We start from the raw sequence: 22,234 nt of genomic DNA, 5'->3' as shown, positions 1-22,234 counted from the left end.
CAGAATCACTCGTAAATTAAATTAATCTGTGATGTATATCTCTCACATAACTTCTTTTAACTATGAAATTTTTTTTACCCTTCAGCTTTAAATGTGAACCTATTCTGAGTTACTTTTTTGCAGTCTCCAATGTTAGAGACTTTAATGTTCATCTCCCTTCATTGAGCAAACTACTGAAGTTTGTTATTCTCCATGTAATAGAGCATCCAGCCTGTATCCCTTACTGTCTTGGAGTTACATCAAACATTCTTAGTTGATTCCTAACAGCTAATCCTTCTACTTATACTGTAACTCAGATGTAGTCCTCTACTTTGGGCTCCTCTGATCAAAATTTCATATCTATCTTGCCCTTAACTTCCAATTCCTCTCTATAAATCAGAGATGCTTCTGACTTATTGAGGAAAGCTGAGAAGGTATTATTCAGGTTTTCTGTGGAAAAAATACTGTTTCTTCTTCAGGGACTAATCTCTGTATAGCAAGTTTATAGGGCATGAAGATATACATGCTATACTTTTCTCTCCTTCAAAATATTCAAAATTTTTATTTATCTCGGCATGTATTCTTGTTCAAGTGATACTTATCCTTCCATCTTCTTAAACTCATGGTCTTTACATTTCTGCCCTTAATCATACCAAAGCTGGTTTTCAATTTGCCAAAATTCTTTCATGAATAAGTAAAATAAAAACTTTTGTAGATCTAACTTCCCTCATGAATTTTGGCACCTAGTCAGAATGTTTCTGACTTCTTTTCTTTTCTCTTTTTATTTCAACCAGATGTCACCACTGCTATCTCATCCATCTCTAAGCTAATTTCTTGCCTAGATCTTTGCCAAAACTTCAACTCGGAGTGATTCTAACAAATGAAGTGAAGTTTTTATTTTGTTCTCTATATATAGGGATGTGCCTGCTTTTGTATAATTCAACATAATTTATTATTCTTAAAGTGAAACCTGTAGTTTGTAGAGAAATATGAAATGCTTTATGCTGCTTTTATACTTGCAGCATTCAGGGGGACACTCGTCATAGCTTCACTGGGGATCGCACCAAGGATGACATTATAGGATTTGCAGTAAGGATGGCAGCACCTCCTGTCCAGCACCTGGCCAACCATCATGAGCTACAGGCTCTCACAGAGCATCCTGGACATCTTTTCTTCCTCTATGCTGGCACTCAAGATACTGTCTTATGGGTTTGTATTAAGTAGTGTACACATATTTTTATTGGTTATATTTATATTTTATGTATTTATGCTTATTTATCAGATTAGAAAAGAGTGAAGAGAATGTTATTTGAAAAAGTGTTTTCTTTGGAGCAAGAGAGTGGTGGGACTTGGCAAAGATGAATAGAGAACAATTGTGAATACTGAAATGGAACCAAACCTTGAAGAACAGTGTTGGAGATTTGCCTGCATCTGGTCTGAAAGGGCATGGGTCTTTTGTGAGAAAATAGAAAAATCAGTCATGCTGTTAGATCTAAAGGTTAGAGTTTGCTTCCCTTTAGTGTGGGTTATATTGCCCTCGTATATTGAGTAATCTTTACTAAATTCTACTTACTGAATTTTATTTTGGAAAGCCTTTGGTATATGGTTATTCAGCCAAACTCTCTGTCAGTCCAGACAGGATTTTCCTGTTCTGAGAAATCAATTTCAGTAATGTTATTTTTTTAGATTTTTGCTTGCCCTTTGAGCCAAGCAGACAATAAACATGTCTCATAGGTAATCTATCCCCTCTTCACAACATTTGAATTGCTAACACCACTCACTACTTGATGGTGATATTGATTCCTAAAGCACTGAAAGTGGCTATAACTGCTTTACCAAATGAGGACCTGAGGCAGTTATAACTACTTTTGAAATTTATTACTAAGTAAGTGAAAATGATTCAGATGAGTCCAGTTTCTTGCCATGCATGTACAACTCAACCACTCGCTACTCGTCTTAGTGAGAGTGCAATAGGGAGAGTATGTGATGAAGCTGCTTAACATGCACGAAGATAGCTCAAGGCACCCATTTTTATTAGGCATTAGCCGTATCCAGTCAGGTGTTATAACAGACAAATGTCAAGAATATTATATGCTTCCTCATAAAGTACAAAATCTGTTTAGTTTTTTCTTCCACTACGGGGCAAGTTTAAGGTGTGTCTGAATTTTTCTACATTTAGTGCTGGAAAGCTAGTTCCAGCTGAGGTAAATTCACCACCACTGCTGCTTCTTTAGGGAAGGGGGAAAAACAAACAAATGGTAATTGATTAATTAATGCTCCAAATTCAGTGACCAAAAGATATTGACCAAGGGAGGCGGTGGCGTAATAGATAAGGTGGTGAGCGTGGGATTGGGCAGACGTCCACACATAGGTTTGAAACCCACTACATACCGCTTTGAAGCTATGTCATTTGTCAAGTGGTTTAAAGTTACCTACATGTCACCATGATACCCAGGTTCTAGGTGGAGGTGTAAATACCTTACATCCAAGATGAGCTTGGGTGGCAATATGGGCCCTAATATGGGTACCACTGTAAATAAAATTGCTTGTGCCACTAATGGGTGGAAGTTGAACAGCACTTCCTACATACTCTTCAAGTGTGCCTACAGGGACTATAGGCCTTATCATAAAAAAAAGAAAAGAAAAGAAAGAAAAAAAAAGTAGAGACTAGTCCTTATCCCCTTTTGTACCAATGGCATACAAGAATACTTCATATAAAATTTCATTTGCCAAACTGATGAAATATCTACATGTCTACTTGTGTCATCACTTATTGAAGATACACAAGAATTAATTTTTTCTGTATGCATGATTTTTAAGATGAAATGACAAGTTGACACCTTTTTGACATTTTGATAAGTTGGCAACTTTTGTTTTCAAAAAGTTTGGGACATTACCATAGTTCCTCATGCATAAAACATCATTTACAGAACCAATGAAATACACTTATTTATGATGCACAAAACTCAATTTCCTTTTGGTTTTTATGATTTTGAGGACTAATGACAAGTGACTAATTGACACCTTGTGTTTCAAGGACATTAGGGACATAGGCTTTGGGTGGTGATCATGTGAAGCATGGGGTAGTGTGTGATTGACACATGTTATGTCATGGCATCTTTTCTCCTGATAGTGATTCTGAGTGTGATATGAACCTTGAAAGTGAATTACAAGGGTCAGAGGATACTGATACTCAATCAGGAGGGTTTGTAAATTACTAAATGTGGGTGTAAGAATGAATGCAAACTACCTCTACAAAATCAGAAGCTTGTGTAAAACTTAGTCCAGGAGAAGCGGGTAGGTAAGAGTGTAGGTTGCAGAGTCGGTAACGAAGGGGTTAACCTAAGTTTTGATAATACCTCTGTCATCAGCATTAGTCATATATGCATTGTATAGGGAATTCTTGCACTTTATTTTTTTTTTACTGCAGTTTATTTTATAACTACAGTGGAACCTTGTATTCTGATTTTAATTCCTTCAATGACCAAGCTCATTTTATGATTTGCTAATATTATTATCCAACTTTCCCATTAGAATGAATTGAAATATAGTTAATCCTTTCCAAGTTCCAAAAACCACCAAAAAATATTTTCTTATACTTTTTAAACAGAAAATGTGTAGTTACAAGACTTATGACATTTATGAAGACACAATTTAATGTAATATGATGCAAAAGGAATAATATAGACTGGTTTTATTCATTTAACTACCTTAAAGGTGGGATTATTTGTGTGATAAAAGAGATGGGGCAGAAGGATTGTTATTGTTTGGAAGGAGAATGACATTTTGTAGCATTTTCTCACAAAGCTTTTCTTTTCACATTAGGAGTCATGATAATATAACTACAGTTATTATAAAGTAATGGGAAAAAATTTAATAAAAATTAGATAAGAAAAAACTAGGAAAACCATAGAAATTCTTCCAAGTGAGCTGGGTGAGCACAGACCAAGTGGTAACTATGAAGCTCCCTCATAATGTGGATTTCCACCCATAAAACAAGATGAAAATTTTCCTGAACCTCATCTCATTTTACAAATTATTTGTGATCTGGCGTACTCATAATGCAAGGTTCCACTGTATTGCATGATAATCACTTGATTTTTTCTTTTATCCTGAGGATATGTGTACTATATGTTTGAAAGTTGTAAATCATGAACTTCACAGTTGGTGGAACATGACTGTCGTACACTAAAATTAGTTGTAAATACAGTAAAAGAGTGATGCATTAGGTACTAAATAGAATTTAACAAGAATAGTTAATAGGTGATATACTACCCATATATTTTTACCATGTTTATAAGAGTAGCTAGAAATTAAAGATATTGATTTGAACATTCTTGATTTTCTCTTTTCAAGGACTTGTATAAGAACTATGCAAAAGAAATGCGAGCTTTCCATTACTTCTATAGTATTGGTGCAGATTGCATGGCAGAGGTGAGTGTGAGTGTGACTTGTAGCAGTGAGATTTCATTGACTACCATTTGTTGCTCTGTGATGGAATGATTTTGAAGTAGTAATTTTCTTTTCTTACTTTGCAATATATGATTCTTTTTGTTTATCTGTTAAGGCAGATGTTTTTAAGAAAATTTGCTTGTATTTCAGAATTTTAATCTTGAGTCAAACCCAGCAGTGATGGTCTTCAAAGATGATATGCATATCTTTTATACAAGTAAGAGTTTTACTGATATGTATTCATATTTCATCAGTAATTCTGAAGTCTTGGAATTCAAGCACTATGTTGATTTGATATTTTAGTGGAACGTTCTGGATGTTGGGTGTTATAACATTGCACAAGTCAGAAAGTTCTCATTAATTAAGAAAAGAATTGGTGTTGAGATTTAGTAGTTACACCTTACCTCATGTTTTCTGTGCATTGGGAAGGGTGGCTTGAAGGGTTAAGCAAAGAAGGATCTCAAACACATGTTTTCTATTCACAGGCAAGGATTTTTTGTTTTGTTTTGCTTATATAACACAAGATTAAAATCTTCAGATTGGTGAAAAGATTTTTCAGTATAATTGTAATGAAAGAAAATTCAGCATTTGATGACTTATTGAAGAAATTCTTTTTAAAAAGTATTATTTTTGTACTTTTGTTTTACCTGTAAGCCACATTAGTATTAAATTAAAGTATTGTAAGTAAAAGTTTACCAGTAGTTAATAATCAAGCCACATAAACATTGATTAGATTTAAGGATGGTAGGACCAGTATTGATATAATATAATAGACATGAAAATGCTATGAAAATTAATGCTGTGAGAATATCTTCTCACTCATAAGATTTATGTTTAAATGGTTTTTTTTTATCACAAGTGTATTGAACTGTGTGGAGTGATACATGTTGTATTGTATGGGAATTCTTTCTTACATTTGAGTGGTGCTGTTTTCAATAGTGCCAGAGGAGTGGGAGGTGGCAGAGAATCAAACTGTGATCAATGAAACATTGGGAGAATGGCTGAACCATGAGCGGTTTGTCACCTTCACCAAGATTACACACGGCAACCTTGGCCAGCTTTGGAAGGTCTGTATTCTTGGTTCTACAACTTCTACTAACTTTGTTCTCATAGTATCTAATATGTTACATCATCATTTAGCTCATTGAATATATGACGTTTTGTAAAGAAATAGCACCTATCAACATTTTTGTATTACCATATAACAACATGATTTTTTTTTCAAATACTTGAGGATCTACAACTATGATTCACATCTAAATACTTGAGGATCTACAACTATGATTCACATCTAAATACTTGAGGATCTACAACTATGATTCACATCTAATAGAATATACATTGCTGTTGCTAATCATATGACATTGATCTACATTACTAGATAATTATGCTCTAGAGAAATTCCACTATGATAATTTCATACCTTTAAGCACAATTCATGGTATCATGTATTTTTGGTCTATATGAAGTTAGAGAGAAAGAGAGAGAGAGAGAGTGTGTGTGTGTGTGTGTGTGTGTATTTACCTATTTGTATTTACCTATTTGTGTATTACAGGGCCCGAGCTAAGCTCTCTGTATCCTGCCTCCTTGGCCACTCCTGTCATATCTCTCTTTCATCTGATTGACACACACTGCATCAATGACATCACTGCTCAGTTTATTCCACTTATCAATACTACGATTCGGGAAACTGTACTTTCTCATGTCATTTAGACAGATGTCTTTTATTAGTTTTTTTCCATGTCCTCGGTGATGATGATTACTTGTGGTCACTTTTATCAACTCTCTGTCCAGTATGTCAATCTTGTTCACCAATTTATACATAGTTATCATGTCTCCCTTGTTCTTCTCTCTTCTAATGTGGTCAGCCCCAGTTTCCTCAGTCTTTCCTCATAGTCTAACTCCCTGAGTCCTGGAACCATCCTTGTTGCCAGCCTCTGTGCCCTTTCCACCTTCTTCACATTTTTCTTCATATGTGGTGACCAGACGCAAGCTGCATATTCTAATTGGGGTCTTATTAAAGTGCATAGTATCTTCTTCTATCATTCCCTCATCCAGGTAGTGGAATGCAAGACCAATATTTTGAAGCTTGTTATATGTTTTCCCAAATATCTTGTTAATGTGTTTCTCCGGTGACAAAGTGTTTTGCACGGTTACTCCTAAGTCTTTCTCATTGGTCTCTTCAATTTTCTCATCATCCAGCCTGTAATCCCTGTTTGGTCTGTATCTACTTCTTACCATTTTCATAACATGGCTCTTGTTTATATTAAATTCCATCTGCCACTCTTTACTCCACTCATATATTTTATCAAGATCTTCCTGTAACTTGTTACAATCTTCCACATTCTTTACTCTCCTCATAATTTTAGTATCATCCGCAAACATATTCATGTAACTGTCAATTCCTACTGGCGTATCATTAACATAAATCAAAAACATGATGGGACCAAGCACTGACCCTTGTGGAACTCCACTGGTTACCTTTTTCCACTCTGACTTCTTTCCTTTCACCACTGTTCGCATTTCTCTTCCCACTAAGTAATTTTCCATCCATTTTGCTGGAATTTATCACTTACTCCTCCAATCTTCTTTGGTTTCCACATCAGTCTATTGTGTGGCACTTTATCAAAGGCCTTTCTCAAGTCCAGGTAAATAGCATCCACCCATCCCTCTCTATGTTGTAGTATGTCAGTCACTCTTGAATAAAAACATAATAAATTGGATACGCACGATCTTCCTTTTCTGTAACCAAACTGCCTTTCGCTCAGAATGTTTTCACTTTCTAGATACAGGCAACTCCCGTTTAAAGAAGGTTCACACAACGAAATTTCGCTACAACGAAGGTTTCGTTTTACTATCATCTGCTCGTTTAACGAACACCAAACTCGCTTTAACGAAGTTTTATCCAGGTAATTTTTTCCAAATTTGAAAGCTCCACCATATCATGCAAGCTGACAGGCTTTTGAATACACCAGGAGCTGCTAGTACTAAGGCCTGCCTCAGGAGAAATTCTGAGACACCTGTAGAATAAAGATCAAGATCAAGCCTCTCATGGACAACACAGACGCTGCCGATACAAAGGCCTGACTCAGAAGAAATTCTGCGTCACCTGTAGCATCAAGATCAAGATCAAGATATAGATCACGCGCACCACTCACTCCCCAGTCAAAACATAACAGCGTCACCAGCAGTTCATCTTCCCTAGTTCAACTTACCACCAAAACGCCCTGCAATGTGGCCTAATGTTCCTAAGAAGACCAGGAAGTGTCTTACTCTCGAAGTGAAGCTGGATATTATTCACAGACAAGAGAGGCCAGAAAACTAATAACATTGCTTGCCACCATCTTGACTCCATCTACTGTCTCTATTTTCAAGTCAGCAGACTCATTAAGAAGGCTGGTGAGACCGCATCTTCCTTGAAAGCTAAAAGAACCACCTGAACTCGTGACTCTACAATGGATAAAATGGAAAGCCTTGTGGAAATGTGGTACATAAGTTTTGTATGCGGTACCGTGATGCGCACTTTGTTTACATTCCACAGGTTGCCGGTTAGTGTATTTCCCGTTTCACTCTCCCTCCCTTCATAAAGTTAAGATCATCAACATTATAAAGTCACATACATACATACATTAGTGTACATTATAATGACTTGAATTAAACTACCTAAATGTTTAACTTCATAATTTTTACTTTCATTAAACCTTTTACTGTACTATGATGCACTCTCGCTTTGCTTACTCTCAATGGAAGTTCATATCAGGGGTTAAACTTGTTATAATCGGTTCGCTTAACGAAGTTTCACTTAACGAAGTGTTTTTTAGGAACATAACCCCTTCGTTAAGTGGGGGTTGCCTGTACTCACTCCACTTAGCTTTAATTACCTCTTCACATACCTTGCACAATATACTAGTCAATGATACTGGTCTGTAATTTAACGGTTCCATTCTACTACCATTCTTATATAGAGGCACAATGTCAGCTCTTTTCCACTCTTTCGGGACTATTCCTGTTCGTATGGAGGTTTCCACAATATCAAATATGGGGTTCAACAATTGATCCTTACATTCTTTTAGCAACCTCCCAGATATGCCATCAGGCCCCATTGATTTATTAATATCCAAGTTACTTATAATTTTCCTTATATCTTCTTTAGTAACCATGATGTCCTGCATTTCCTTTATTTCCGTAGGTCTTCCTCCCATAAAATGCTCCTCCTTTGTAAACACTTTGCAAAAGTTGTTCAATATTTCAGCTATATCTCTAGCATCCTCATATACTTCTTCCCCATCTTTTACTTTTTCTATTGCCTCCCTTTTATTTAGTTTTCCATTTATGAATTTGTAAAACATTTTAGGGTCACTATCACAGTTTTCCACCACACTCTGCTCATATTCGTTTTGTGCTGTTCTCTTTACTTCAACATATCTATTCCTTGCTGTTTTGTAGACTTCTCTTGATAATACATCACTATTTTTCTTAAGTTTCTTCCATGCCTTTTCTTTGTTCTTTTTTGCTTCACAATTTCTATTAAACCACTGTTTATTATTTAAAGTCCTCTTTCTGTGATATGGCACAAACTTCTTCACAGCAGAGTTATATAAATCCATAAATTTATCGTATTTCAATTGCATATCCTCTTCCTGGTATACCACAGACCAGTCAATTTCATTAAAGAACTCTCTTATATGGTTATAATTTGGCCTAACATAATTTAATTTTTCCTCCCTGTGCTCCACACTCTTTTCCGTACTTAATTCCGTATCCAGCTCAAAACTTAGGACATCATGGTCGCTTTTCCCCAAGGGACATTCATGTTCAATTTACTCTTTTAGAGATGCCCTGGTAAATACCAAATCCAACCTTGCTGCAACATCCTGTCCCCTGCACCTTGTTGGTGATCTCACCCACTGTGTCATCAAGTTATTTGTTGCTACCTTTAACAATTCCTCTGCCCACTCACCACCGTTCACCACTTCATAGTCTTCCCACACTATTTCTTTACAATTAAAGTCTCCGACTATCATCACTCTATCCTTTCTGATGAGTTCTTGCTTCATTCTGTCTAGAGTATTTCTCATCACCATTTGGTACTGTTCATATTCCCAAGCATTGGTTCTGGGTGGTATGTATACTGTTATAATATTAATGTCCCTCTTGCCATCTGTTATAAGCATACTTATCACTTCCTCATTTCTCTTACTATAGTTCACCTCCTTCACTATCAGATCTTCCTTAGTAAGAACCATTATACCACCACCTCCTTTATTTTTCTATCATTTCTCCATACTTTGTAGTGTTTTACAACAAACCAGTCTAGCTTTATTTCGGGCCTTAGCTTTGTTTCCACTATACACATTATGTCCGGTTCGTTATTTCTTAGGTAATCCATACATTCTAGCCTCTTAGACAGAAATCCATCTATATTCATGTAAGTCACTTGTATTCCATTCCTAGTCTCTTTCTTCCATGTAATGTCTATTCCGCCTGTTTTATCCACCACTTCTTTAGCCTCCCATTTCTCATCCTCCAAAAAAACTTGGTCTTTTCCTCCTCTGTTCTTTCGTCATTCCTCTCTTTCACTTCAGTTACAAGCTCTTTCATTTTCATTCGCTCATCCTGTGACATATTTCTTCTTATGTAAATTGTTTTGGTTTCCTCAGAGTCCTTAAGTTTCCAAGCCCTCCTCAACAAGGCCTCAGCTGCCACCTGAGACTTTAATTTCAATTTTAATGGTCTATTCTTGCCTTCCTCAAAAGCTCCCAATCTCACACTTTCTTCTACCTCAGCATATAGGTCCTCTTCCTCCACAGAGATCTTATTCAGTAAAGACTTAATCCTGTCATTTTCCTTATTCCTCCTATCCTGCCAGTTTTGTTAGTTTCCTCCTCAATCCTGTTATGATCACACATTTTTCTTTTCAGCAATATCTCTCACCACATACTCATTTTCCTTTAGTGCCTTTACCATTTCACTCTGCGTAATCACTTTATTTTCCTCTTCCTGCTTTTTCACTCTCCCTAAAGGACCTTTGTACCTCCTGATGTTCATGGTTCACTTCTTTCATCCTGGCATCAATTAGATTAAGGCATTCCTCCTTCCTCAAGTCCCCTTCGGATATTTTCATCTCCATTTCTAGGAGTTTAGCCTTCATCTCTTCACATTGTTTCCTTAGTTGTTGGTTTTCCTTCTCCATCTCTACTGTGTGTGTGTGTGTATTTACCTAGTTGTAGTTTTACAGGGCCTGAGCTTTATGCTCATGTGGCCCCGTCTCCATATCTACACTTATCCAATCTTACTTTAAAAGTATGCACGCTTGTTGCAGACACTACTTCTTCATTTAAACTGTTCCACGTCTCAATACATCTTTATGGGATACTATATTTTTTAACATCTCTCAGACATCTTCCTTTTCTTAGCTTTTTTACTATGCGATCTTGTGCTTTGAATGTCATATTCTTCTCTCAGGATCAGTTTTTCATTATCCACTTGGTCCATTCCGTTGATCAATTTATAAACTTGTATCAGATCTCCTCTCTCCCTTCTTTGTTCCAGGGTTGGTAGATCCATAGCCTTTAGTCTCTCCTCATATGTCATCCCTTCAAATTCTGGAACCATTCTTGTAGCCATTTTTTGTAGTCTCTCCAACTTCCTTATGTGTTTCTTTTTATGAGGGGTCCACACTACTCCGGCATATTCCAATCTGGGTCTTATTATAGTACTTATCAATTTCTTCATAATTTCTTTGTCCATGTAGTGAAATGCTACTCCAATATTCCTTAGCAAATTATATGTTTCCCAAAAAATTCTATCAATATGGCTTACCGGTTGATTGTTTTCTTCCATCGTCACTCCTAAGTCCTTTTCCTTTTTTACTTTCTCCAGTTCTACTCCATCTCCCATCTTATAGATTCCCACAGGTTGTCTTTCACTCTCCCATTTCCATGACATGGCTTTTGTCCACATTGAATTCCATTTCCCACTTTTTACTCCATTCCTAGATTTTATTTAGGTCTTCTTGCAGTATTTCACAATCCTCTTTTTGCTTTATAACTCTGCACAGATTTGTATCGTGTGTGTGTGTGTGTGTGTGTGTGTGTGTGTGTGTGTGTGTGTGTGTGTGTGTGTGTGTGTGTGTGTGTGTGTGTGTGTGTGTGTGTGTGTGTGTGTGTGTGTGTGTGTGTGTGTTATTTTGTACCATTAAACATTCAACCTTTTTTATATATTTTCTCCTAGATTAAGAAGTTCTTAGCAATCACAGTTGTCAAGGAAAACAAGATTGGCAGCATCACCACAGATGAAAATACGTGAGTATATTTTGTCATCATCTTTCTTTAGCTTTACTTTTCCTCTTTCACTTCACTACATCTTTATCTTTACTCACTAAGTATAACTTCACTTACTCCTTGGTAAATCAAAACTACTAAATTGTTTAAACAAGCATCAGTTGAAAGTTTGCTTATTTTCCTTTTATTTGCTCCCAGCTTTGCAAATGAATGTTATTTTGTCTGGGGAGTTTGTTTATGTAATGCACTTAATTGAGGATGTCTATTTTCTTTGGATGCTGGTATTTTACTAACATTCCTTGCAATTACAAAGGGGCTTGAATTCTTTCAGATTAATAGTAGAATTCATGGGAGGATTCAGAGCTTTCATCATGTTGCTTTTCTTTCTTTGTGGATGAAGGCAAGATGAAAAGGGCAGACATAAAAACTAGTTGGATATGGATTTGAATTTGTGTGAGAACGGCTGTTAATTGTGGTGTCCCCCTCCCATGCCAGCCAGGACTATGTTGATGGTTACAAGTAAGTGTTGTTTCCCTTCCGATACCTGTTACACACACACACACACACACACACACCGTAGTGTAGTGGTTAGCACGCTCGACTCACAATCGAGAGGGCCGAGTTTGAGTCCTGGGAAGCGGCGAGGCAAATAGGCAAGCCTCTTAATGTGTGGCCCCTGTTCACCTAGCAGTAAATAGGTACGGGATTTAACTCGAGGGGTTGTGGCCTCACTTTCCCAGTGTGTGTTGTGTGTGATGTGGTCTCAGTCCTACCCGAAGATCGATCTATGAGCTCTGACCTCGCTCCGTAATGGGGAAGACTGGCTGGGTGACCAGCAGGCCACTGAGGTGAATTACACACGGAGATGGGGCCACACGAGTGTAAAACCCAGGCCCTGTAAAACTACAACTAGGTAATTACACACACACCACACAGCTTCACTTCTCATAGAATTCTCTATTTCCTCCCAGTCATTGTAGTACCGTCTTGCATTTAGAGAACTAATGTTGACTTCTTAAAAAAAAAAAAATGCTGTGATGTTTTGATTTGCATGTCTATCAGTTTTAATTATGCTTTGCAAAAAGGTTTTCTGCACCTGTACATAACATCAGATTCAAAGACTGAGACTGGAATCTGATTGTTGAGATTAAGGGCAATAGAATCCTGTGTGTAGTTAACAGAATACCATTTTTCTTCAATTTTGTAGTGCAGATAGGGGCATTCGCTATGGGATGAGTTGCCAGTGATAGCCAACTGTTTTGATATAGAGTATCATAGTTCTCTGGAATGTCTTTCTAAAACCACCTCATCTTGATACACTGTAGTTAATGCCATAAAACATTGATATCTATGCTAACGTTATTCATGGTATCCAGTGACGCACTTTCTACCAAACAGTTGTTATAAATTAAATAATTTGTAAATACATGTAGGCTCAGTGTTTTCACATTTTTCTTAATCTTTTGCCACATATTTAGTTACAGATGTTTTTCCCTGGTTTCTGCAATGACTAATGTTCTATTTGACGAATCCCCAAAGAGTTGGGGAAGTATTATTAATTCTGTACTGATAGGACATTGTGATGTGACGGCCAAAACTATACAAATATGAAAGGACTGGCCAATATCAGACACCAATGTCTCCAAAACACCCCATAAACCCAAGGTGGGTGATATGAGTTTGTAGTAATGTTGTAAAATCCCAGTCTGTTCATGTGTGGTTGATTGATGAACATAACAGGAAAGAAAAAAACAATGTGAAAGGATGGGTTGTATTTCCAAAGTAGAAAGTGGCAACTCACAGAAGACATTGGAAGGCAGGAAGTGGTTATTGTTTGCTGTAAGTTCTTGTCAGTAACTCATGACACAACTACATGTTGTGGTAGTATATACTATACTTTACACCTGATTATATTTTATATGTACAATTCAGTTGGCTAGTGAATGTGGTAGCTTTTTCAGACCTTATCGAATGCCCCAATAGTCTCATGTGACAAGTGGTATTATGGTGAGACTGTTGTTGGATGATGGGGTGAATGGCTTCAGTTTGTAAATGTTGTGTTGTATTTTAGTTCTTCCTTCCCTTAGTTTTGCAATGCTATAGAAGCACTTTGATCATGCCAATCTATTCACTGTAAATTGCTTAAAAAGTTTGTAGATATGATTGGGAATTGTGGAAAGATGTGATATGTCACCATATTGATGTAATTCAATTAAATTTTTACCCCAAAATATTAAAAAAAAAAAATCATATATAGGCTCAGAATTTAGATAGGATTGCTGGAGCTTGATGGCAAAATTTTCCAGACTCAAGTAGCTGTCCAGACAGTACTCTGATAGCAAGCAACCTTATTTTCCAGGTGAGATATTTACCTATATCATCCAAGGCCTCTATCATATATATATATATATATATATATATATATATATATATATATATATATATATATATATATATATATATATATATTACATTGAACTTCTTGTTCATTTATTTTGTTATACCTGTTTATTTATGCATTTTTACTATTGTGTTTGGCTGAAAGAAGAGCCCCAAGGACTTAAGCCAAATAGATGGAGACAGATTTAAGTAGTCAAAATTTTTTAAAGATTCTAATGTATGACTATGACTCCTGTTCTGTATTTCTTTTTGTAGTGTAGATACGCTCTGTAGCATTTGCCTTTGTTATTGTAAAGCTTTTATAAAAATGAGTTGGCATAATAGAGATAGACCTTATAGCTAAAGCTTCATCTTACATAATAATATGGTAAAGAATCACTAATAATCTTAACACTTCCTATAGTATTGTATTTTCCTTAATGTTTCATGGACTGATAATAAAGTAATTGATTACTTGGTATTACAGATTAAAGGTAGTTTATACAATTTACAGTAGGTTATAGATTTACAAGTTCAGTTTTCTGCATTGAAAGGGTTCATGACGGTTATACAATACACCTTACACTAATTTAATGATGGGGTTATGGTCCTGAAAATCCAGTTGTGTAGTGATCTGTCATATAGCTTGCTTAACCCCTAGTGTTGCGTTTTCTCAGCAATAGGTTTTTTTTTTTTTTTTTTTTTTTTTTTTTTTGAGGGACAAGAACCCAGATATTGAGAGAGAGAGAGAGAGAATAAGAAAAAAATGTTCACACACACACACACACACACACACACACACACACACAATTAAGGACAGACCATCAGAATGGGGATTGGTGGAGAGTGGAGTTCCACAGGGATCAGTGTTGGCACCAGTAATGTTCGCAGTCTACATAAATGACATGGTGGATGGGGTGTCCAGTTATGTGAGCCTATTTGCAGACGATGCAAAATTGTTACGAAAAGTGAGATGTGACAAAGATTGCGAACTACTCCAGGAAGACTTGGACAGAATATGGAAATGGAGCTGTACATGGCAAATGGAGTTCAACACGACAAAATGCAAGAAAATAGAGTTTGGCAAGAGTGAAAGAAGAATCAGGAGTATGTACAAGATAGGAAATGAAGACATAAAACCAGTCATGAAGAAAAAGACCTTGGGGTGACAATTACCAATGACCTATCGCCAGAGAGACATATAAACAAAATAATTGGAGAAGTATTGAACTTATTGAGGAACATAAGAGTGGCGTTCGATATCTAGATGAAGAAATGATGAAGAAAATAATTACTGCAATGATAAGACCGAGGCTTGAATATGCAACAATACAGTGGGCTCGAACTTAAAGAAACACATAAGGAAACTAGAGAAAGTACAGAGGGCTGCAACGAAAATGGTGCCTGACTTAAGAGATTTGACTTATGAAGACAGACTGAAAAGAATGCAACTTCCAACCCTGGAAAACAGAAGAGAAAGGGGAGACCTGATAGCAATATACAGAGTGATGATTGGCATGGAAAAAATGGATAGGGAAGATCTGTGTATGTGGAATGGAAGAATGTCGAGAGGGCATGGGAAAAACTAAAATGGCCACTTATAGGAGAGATGTGAAAAAATATAGCTTCCCTCATAGAAGGGTGGAAGCATGGAATAGTTTAGACGTGGAAGTGGTCAACGCAAGGAATATTCATGATTTTAAGAAAAAGCTGGACATTAATAGATATGGAGACGGGACAACACGAGCATAGCTCTTTTCCCGTATGTTACAATTAGGTAAATACAATTAGGTAAATACACACACACACAAAGGACTTAGGAGTGTCGATGGAAGAAAACAATCAACCAGTAAGCCATATTGATAGAATTTTTAGAGAAACATATAATTTGCTGAGGAATATTGGAGTAGCATTTCACTACATGGACAAAGAAATGATGAAGAAATTGATAAATACTATAATAAGACCTAGATTGGAATATGCAGGAGTAGTGTGGACCCCTCATAAAAAGAAACACATAAGAAAATTGGAGAGGCTACAAAAAATGGCTACAAGAATGGTCCCAGAACTTGAAGGGATGACATATGAGGAGAGACTAAAGGCTATGGATCTACCAACCTTGGAACAAAGAAGGAGAGAGGAGACCTGATACAAGTCTATAAATTGATCAACGGAATGGACCAAGTGGATAATGAGAAACTGATCTTGAGAGAAGAATATGACATCCGAAGCACAAGATCGCATAGTAAAAAGCTGAGAAAGGGAAGATGTCTGAGAGATATTAAAAAATATAGTTTCCCGCAGAGGTGTATTGAGACGTGGAACAGTTTAGATGAAGAAGTAGTGTCTGCAATGAGTGTGCACACTTTTAAAGTAAGATTGGATAAGTGTAGATATGGAGACGGGGCCACACGAGCATAAAGCCCAGGCCCTGTAAAACTACAACTAGGTAAATACAACTAGGTAAATACACACACACACAGGCCCTGTAAAACTACAACTAGGTAAAATACACACTGTTTAGTGTAGTGGTTAGCGCACTCGACCCGGGAAGCGGCAAGGCAAATGGGCAAGCCTCTTAATGTGTTGCCCCTGTTCACCTAGCAGTAAATAGGTACAGGATGTAACTCGAGGGGTTGTGGCCTCAGTTTCCCAGTGTGTGTTGTGTGTGATGTGGTCTCAGTCCTACCCGAAGATCGGTCTATGAGCTCTGAGCTTGCTCCATAATGGGAAGACTGGCTGGGTGACCAGCAGGCGACTTAGGTGAATTACACACACACACACACACACACACACACACACACACACACACACACACACACACACACACACACACACACACACACACACACACACACACACACACACACACACCGGGCCAGGTGGAGATATTTGGGTGTGTCTCCTTTCACGTGTAGCCCCTGTTCACCTAGCAGTGAGTAGGTACGGGATGTAAATCGAGGAGTTGTGACCTTGTTGTCCCGGTGTGTGGTGTGTGCCTGGTCTCAGACCTATCCCAAGATCGGAAATAATGAGCTTTGAGCTCGCTCCGTAGGGTAACGTCTGGCTGTCTCGTCAGAGACTGCAGCAGATCAAACAGTGAATTACACACACACACACACACACACACACACACACACACACACACACACACACACACACACACACACACACACACCCGGTAGCTCAGTGGTTAGAGCGCTGGCTTCACAAGCCATGGAACGAGCTCAGAGCTCATTATTTCCGATCTTCGGATAGGCCTGAGACCAGGCACACACCACACACCGGGACAACAAGGTCACAACTCCTCGATTTACATCCCGTAAAAAAAAATGATGAAGAAATTGATAAGTACTATAATAAGACCCAGGTTGGAATATGCAGGATTTGTGTGGACTCCCCATAAAAAGAAACACATAAAGAAGCTGGAGAGACTACAAAAAATGGCTACAAGAATGGTTCCAGAATTGGAAGGGATGACATATGAGGATAGACTAAAGGCTATGGATCTGCCAACCCTGGAACAGAGAAAGGAGAGAGGGGATCTGGTACAAGTTTATAAATTGATCAACGGAATGGACCAAATGGATAATGAGAAACTGATCCTGAGAGAAGAATATGACATTCGAAGCACAAGATCGCATAGTAAAAAGATGAGAAAGGGAAGATGTCTGAGAGATATTAAAAAATATAGTTTCCCGCAAAGATGTATTGAGACGTGGAACAGTTTAAATGAAGAAGTAGTGTCTGCAACGAGTGTACATAATTTTAAAGTAAGATTGGATAAGTGTAGATATGGAGACAGGGCCACACGAGCATAAAGCCTAGGCCCTGTAAAACTACAACTAGGTAAATACACACACACACACACACACACTTTAGAAAAGGGAAATCGTGTGTATCAAATTTGCTATGTTTCTACTAAAGAGTGGTCGATATTTTACAAGAGAGGGATGGATGGGTTGATTGTGTATACCTAGATCTGAAAAAAGCATTTGATAAAGTACCACATAACAGACTGATGTGGAAGTTAAGTAGTATCGGAGGAATAAGGGGAAATCTGAAGGAGTGGATGAGAAATTATTTGACAGGTAGAGAAATGAAGATGGTAGTGAAGGGAGTGAAGTCAGAGTGGAGGAAGGTAACCAGTGGAGTTCCCAAGGTTCGGTGCTTGGTCCCATCATGTTCCTGATCTATATAAATGACATGCCAGAGGGAGTGAGAAGTTATATGAATATGTTTGCAGATGATGCAAAGATTATGAGGAGAGTGAGGAATATGCATGACTGTAATATACTGTAGAAAGACTTGGACAAAATATATGAATGGAGCATGACGTGGCAAATGGAATTCAATACCAGCAAAAGCTGTGTAATGAGAATGGATAGAAGTAAATATAGACCACATAAGGACTACCAGCTGGGGGGGGAAACTGTAATTGAAGTCAGTGAAGAAAAAGACTTGGGAGTGACTGTACAGAGTAATCTGTCTCCAGAAAAGCACATTAATAGAATATTTGGAAAAACATACAGCATGCTCCAAAGTATAGGATGGGCATTTAATTACCTGGACGGGAACATGATAAAGAAAATATTGACCACCCTGATTAGGCCACAGTTGGAATATGCAACAGTAATTTGGTCACCATACATGAAGAAACATGTCAAGAAACTGGAAAGAGTAGAGAGGTTAGCAACAAGAATGATACCAGACTTTAAGGAGGTACCGTATGAGGAGAGGTTAAATAGGCTGGAATTAAGCATGTTGGAAGAAAGAAGAGTCAGAGGGGATATGATAACAATGTTCAAAATAGTACATGGAGTGGACATATTGGATAGGGAGAACCTGATCATGATGGCATCCAGTAATTACCTAAGAGGACACCCAAAGAAAATACTGAAAGATTCCTGCACAAGTGACATCAAGAAGTATAGCTTCCCGTATCGGAGCATTGATGCATGGAACAAACTGAGCGTGGATGTGGTGTGTGCGGCCAGTGTCAGTCAAATGAAGGGAAAATTGGACAAGTGTGGACAAAGAGACAGGACATAGAGAGCTGCGGCTCGGGCCCTGTAATCACAAATAGGTAAATACAAATAGGTAAATACACGTACTGTAGGAAGACCTAAATAAAATCTGGGAATGGAGTAAAAAGTGGGAGATGGAATTCAATGTGGACAAAAGCCATGTCATGGAAATGGGAAAGAGTGAAAGACGACCAGTGGGAATCTACAAGATGGGAGTTGGAGTAGAACTGGAGAAAAGGATTTAGGGGTGACGATGGAAGAAAACAATCAACCGGTAAGCCATATAGATAAAATCTTCAGAGAGACATATAATTTGCTAAGGAATATTGAATTAGCATTTCACTACATGGACAAAGAAATGATGAAGAAATTAATAAGTACTATAATAAGAGCCAGATTGGAATATGCAGGGGTAGTGTGGACCAATCATAAAAAGAAACACAAAGAACCTGGAGAGACTACAAAAAATGGCTACAAGAATGGTTCCAGAATTTGATGGGATGACATATGAGGAGAGACTAAAGGCTATGGATCTACCAACTCTGGAACAGAGAAGGGAGAGAGGGAATCTGATACAAGTTTATAAATTGATCAACGGAATGGACCAAGTGGATAATGAGAAACTGCTCCTGAGAGAAGAATATGATAGTCGAAGCACAAGATTGCATAGTAAAAAGCTGAGGAAGGGAAGATGTCTAAGAGATATCAAAAAATATAGTTTCCTGCAAAGATGTGTTGAGACGTGGAACAGTCTGAGTGAAGAAGTTGTGACAGCAACTAGTGTGCATAGTTTTAAAGAAAAATTGGATAAGTGTAAATATGGAGACGGGGCCACACGAGCGTAAAAGCCCAGGCCCTGTAAAACAACTAGATAAATACACACACACACACACACACACACACACACACACACACACACACACACACACACACACACACCAAGAATGCTGTGCTGAGAGGACATGTTATAAGGAGCTTCCTGAGGAACACACTCCAATAGGCATTAGAAGCAGACCTAGACCATATGTACAGGAGGAAAGGGGCCATAAGGTTGTCCTGTCTCCAAAATAAGCAAGATTTGGGTGCCGCTTGGAGTGAAAAATCAAGGGAGAGGCGGAAGTGGGTGGCGCTGCTAGATGTATGTTTTTAAAACATTCGCCATGTATAGAAAACCCAAGATTTATTTAAACACCAAATGGCCTGAAGAGATTGAGTGAAAATAACACTGACAAGAAATTTTCAGGATTTAGGGAGGAAAGAGATAATATGAGAAGGCTAATAAATGTGGAAAGAGAGATGAGATATATGAAGGAAGTGATATCATTTATCATGGAAAAACAAGATAAGTCAATAAAAGAATTCAATCAACTAAAAATGAGATTAAAAGAATGTGAGAAAGTTAGAGAAATAAATCAGGGGATGAAGGAGATGGAGGAGATAAAGAAACAAAATGGTATACTAATGGCTACGTGTTGTAATTATGAAGAGTCTTTAAAGAGCCTACAGAAGAAAATACAGGATGGGGAGGACAAAATGGAAAATGGAATGGATGAAATCAAATTGGAGGAATTAAGAAATGCCTGGAGAAAGGAACAGGAAGAGGAAAAGGTTAAATTCTCTGAGGTAGTAAAAAAGCAGATACAAGAAAAGACAAAGGACTTAGTAATTCAAGTTAATTAAGGAGAAGGAAGATTTGGTGAGGGACACTGGACAAGAGGAAATGTATCTCAATTTTGGGGCTGAAGGAAAATGAAAAAAAACTAATAAGTTTGCAAGAGAGAGAGAAGAGAGTTGGCAAAAGGTGTTATTTAGTTGGTTCAGGACAGCACACAAGGGTTGGAGCAAGAAGTGGAGGAAGTGCTTAGATTAGGAAAGTATAGTAAAGAAGGAAAAATACCATTGAGAGTGAGAATGAGATATCAAATGGTGTTGGAGGAGATAATGGCAAGAAAGGGAAATTGGCTGAAGATACTGAATTTAAAGATATATGGATAAAAAGATAAATGAACTTGGAAGAGAGAGAAAGGAGAGAATGCTAAGAAATGAAGTTAAAGAAAAAAATTAGAAAAGGACGGAGATTGAGAAGTAGAAATTTTACTTGAGGGTACTAGATATGAGATTGAGGAAGTGTTATCTTCAGGAAAAAGAGTAGGTAATGGAAGAAATACAAATGGAGGATGAGGCAAGAAATGGCTTGTTGTCCAGTGTGTTGGAGGTTAGAGGCTATTTGAGGGAGAAACGACCAGATGTAATGTGGATAGTAGAAACAAAGCTAAAGGAGGAGGTCCATGTTAGCTTCAAGGAAGAGACAGAAAGGGAAAAGGGGGAGGAGAGTCCTAATAATGATTCATGATGATATATGTGTGGAGAAAGTGCACTATGGAGATGGCATGGTGGAAGTATTGGGTGTAACAATCAATACCAAAGGAATGAAAGAAAGGAAGATCATAGTCACATATGTGCCACCTAAGACCAATACATGGAGAACAGAAGAACATAAGGAAATGCAAGGAGAGGTGAGTAAGTACTTGGATAATATGAGAAGATATGGAAAAATATTAGTAAGAGACTTTAACTAACTGTAAAAGAGTAAACTGGAGAGAGATGGAAACAATGGGTAATGCTGGATTGTGGAGTGATGAAATGTTACATTTAACTATGGTGAATACACTGGATCAGTGGGTGGAGGAATCAACATGGTACAGAGAAGAACCATCATTGCTTGACCTGGTATTCACAAAGAAGTCAGAGCCCCCTCCCCCAGGCATACAATACCTTAGTCCAATAGGAAGAAGTGACCATGTAGCATTAGTATTAGAAATGCAGGAAGAGGATGTGATGATACAGAGAAGACTACAAAAAAAAGAGATTAAATTAGGCAAGAGCAAATTTTGAAAAGTTAGGAAATTTTTTTGGTGGCATAGAATGGAGGAACATTATGAACGGCAAGACAGTACAGAGGAAATGTGAATTATTCCTACAGAAGTATAACAAGGGAGTGAAGAAATACATACTTATCTATAGAGTAAAGAAGAGTATACAAACCTGGGGCAGATGTATAGAAGCTAAGAGGAAGAAAGATAAAGCTTGTAAGACACTCAGAAAGCAGAGAAA

General features: G+C 37.5%; 1 protein-coding gene across 3 annotated transcripts in view; it reads left to right on the top strand.

Moving 5' to 3' along the window:
- The window catches only part of LOC123517320 (protein disulfide-isomerase TMX3-like), a 48,245-nt gene that overhangs the window by 12,713 nt on the left and 13,298 nt on the right, over positions 1–22,234 (top strand). For 2 of the 3 annotated variants that reach the window (XM_045277295.1, XM_045277298.1), the window contains exons 4-9: positions 1,002–1,188; positions 4,336–4,413; positions 4,582–4,648; positions 5,371–5,498; positions 11,665–11,735; positions 12,210–12,233. In XM_045277295.1, coding sequence (XP_045133230.1) covers positions 1,002–1,188; positions 4,336–4,413; positions 4,582–4,648; positions 5,371–5,498; positions 11,665–11,735; positions 12,210–12,233 — 555 coding nt within the window. The remainder of the gene's footprint in view (positions 1–1,001; positions 1,189–4,335; positions 4,414–4,581; positions 4,649–5,370; positions 5,499–11,664; positions 11,736–12,209; positions 12,234–22,234) is intronic. The other variant, XM_045277297.1, reaches the window with a different exon arrangement.

The sequence above is a fragment of the Portunus trituberculatus genome, chromosome 42 (genome assembly GCF_017591435.1).
Source record: "Portunus trituberculatus isolate SZX2019 chromosome 42, ASM1759143v1, whole genome shotgun sequence".
Lineage (NCBI taxonomy): Eukaryota > Metazoa > Arthropoda > Malacostraca > Decapoda > Portunidae > Portunus > Portunus trituberculatus.
The sequence above is the reverse complement of the archived record's forward strand: the minus strand, read 5'-3'. Positions and strand labels throughout refer to the sequence as shown.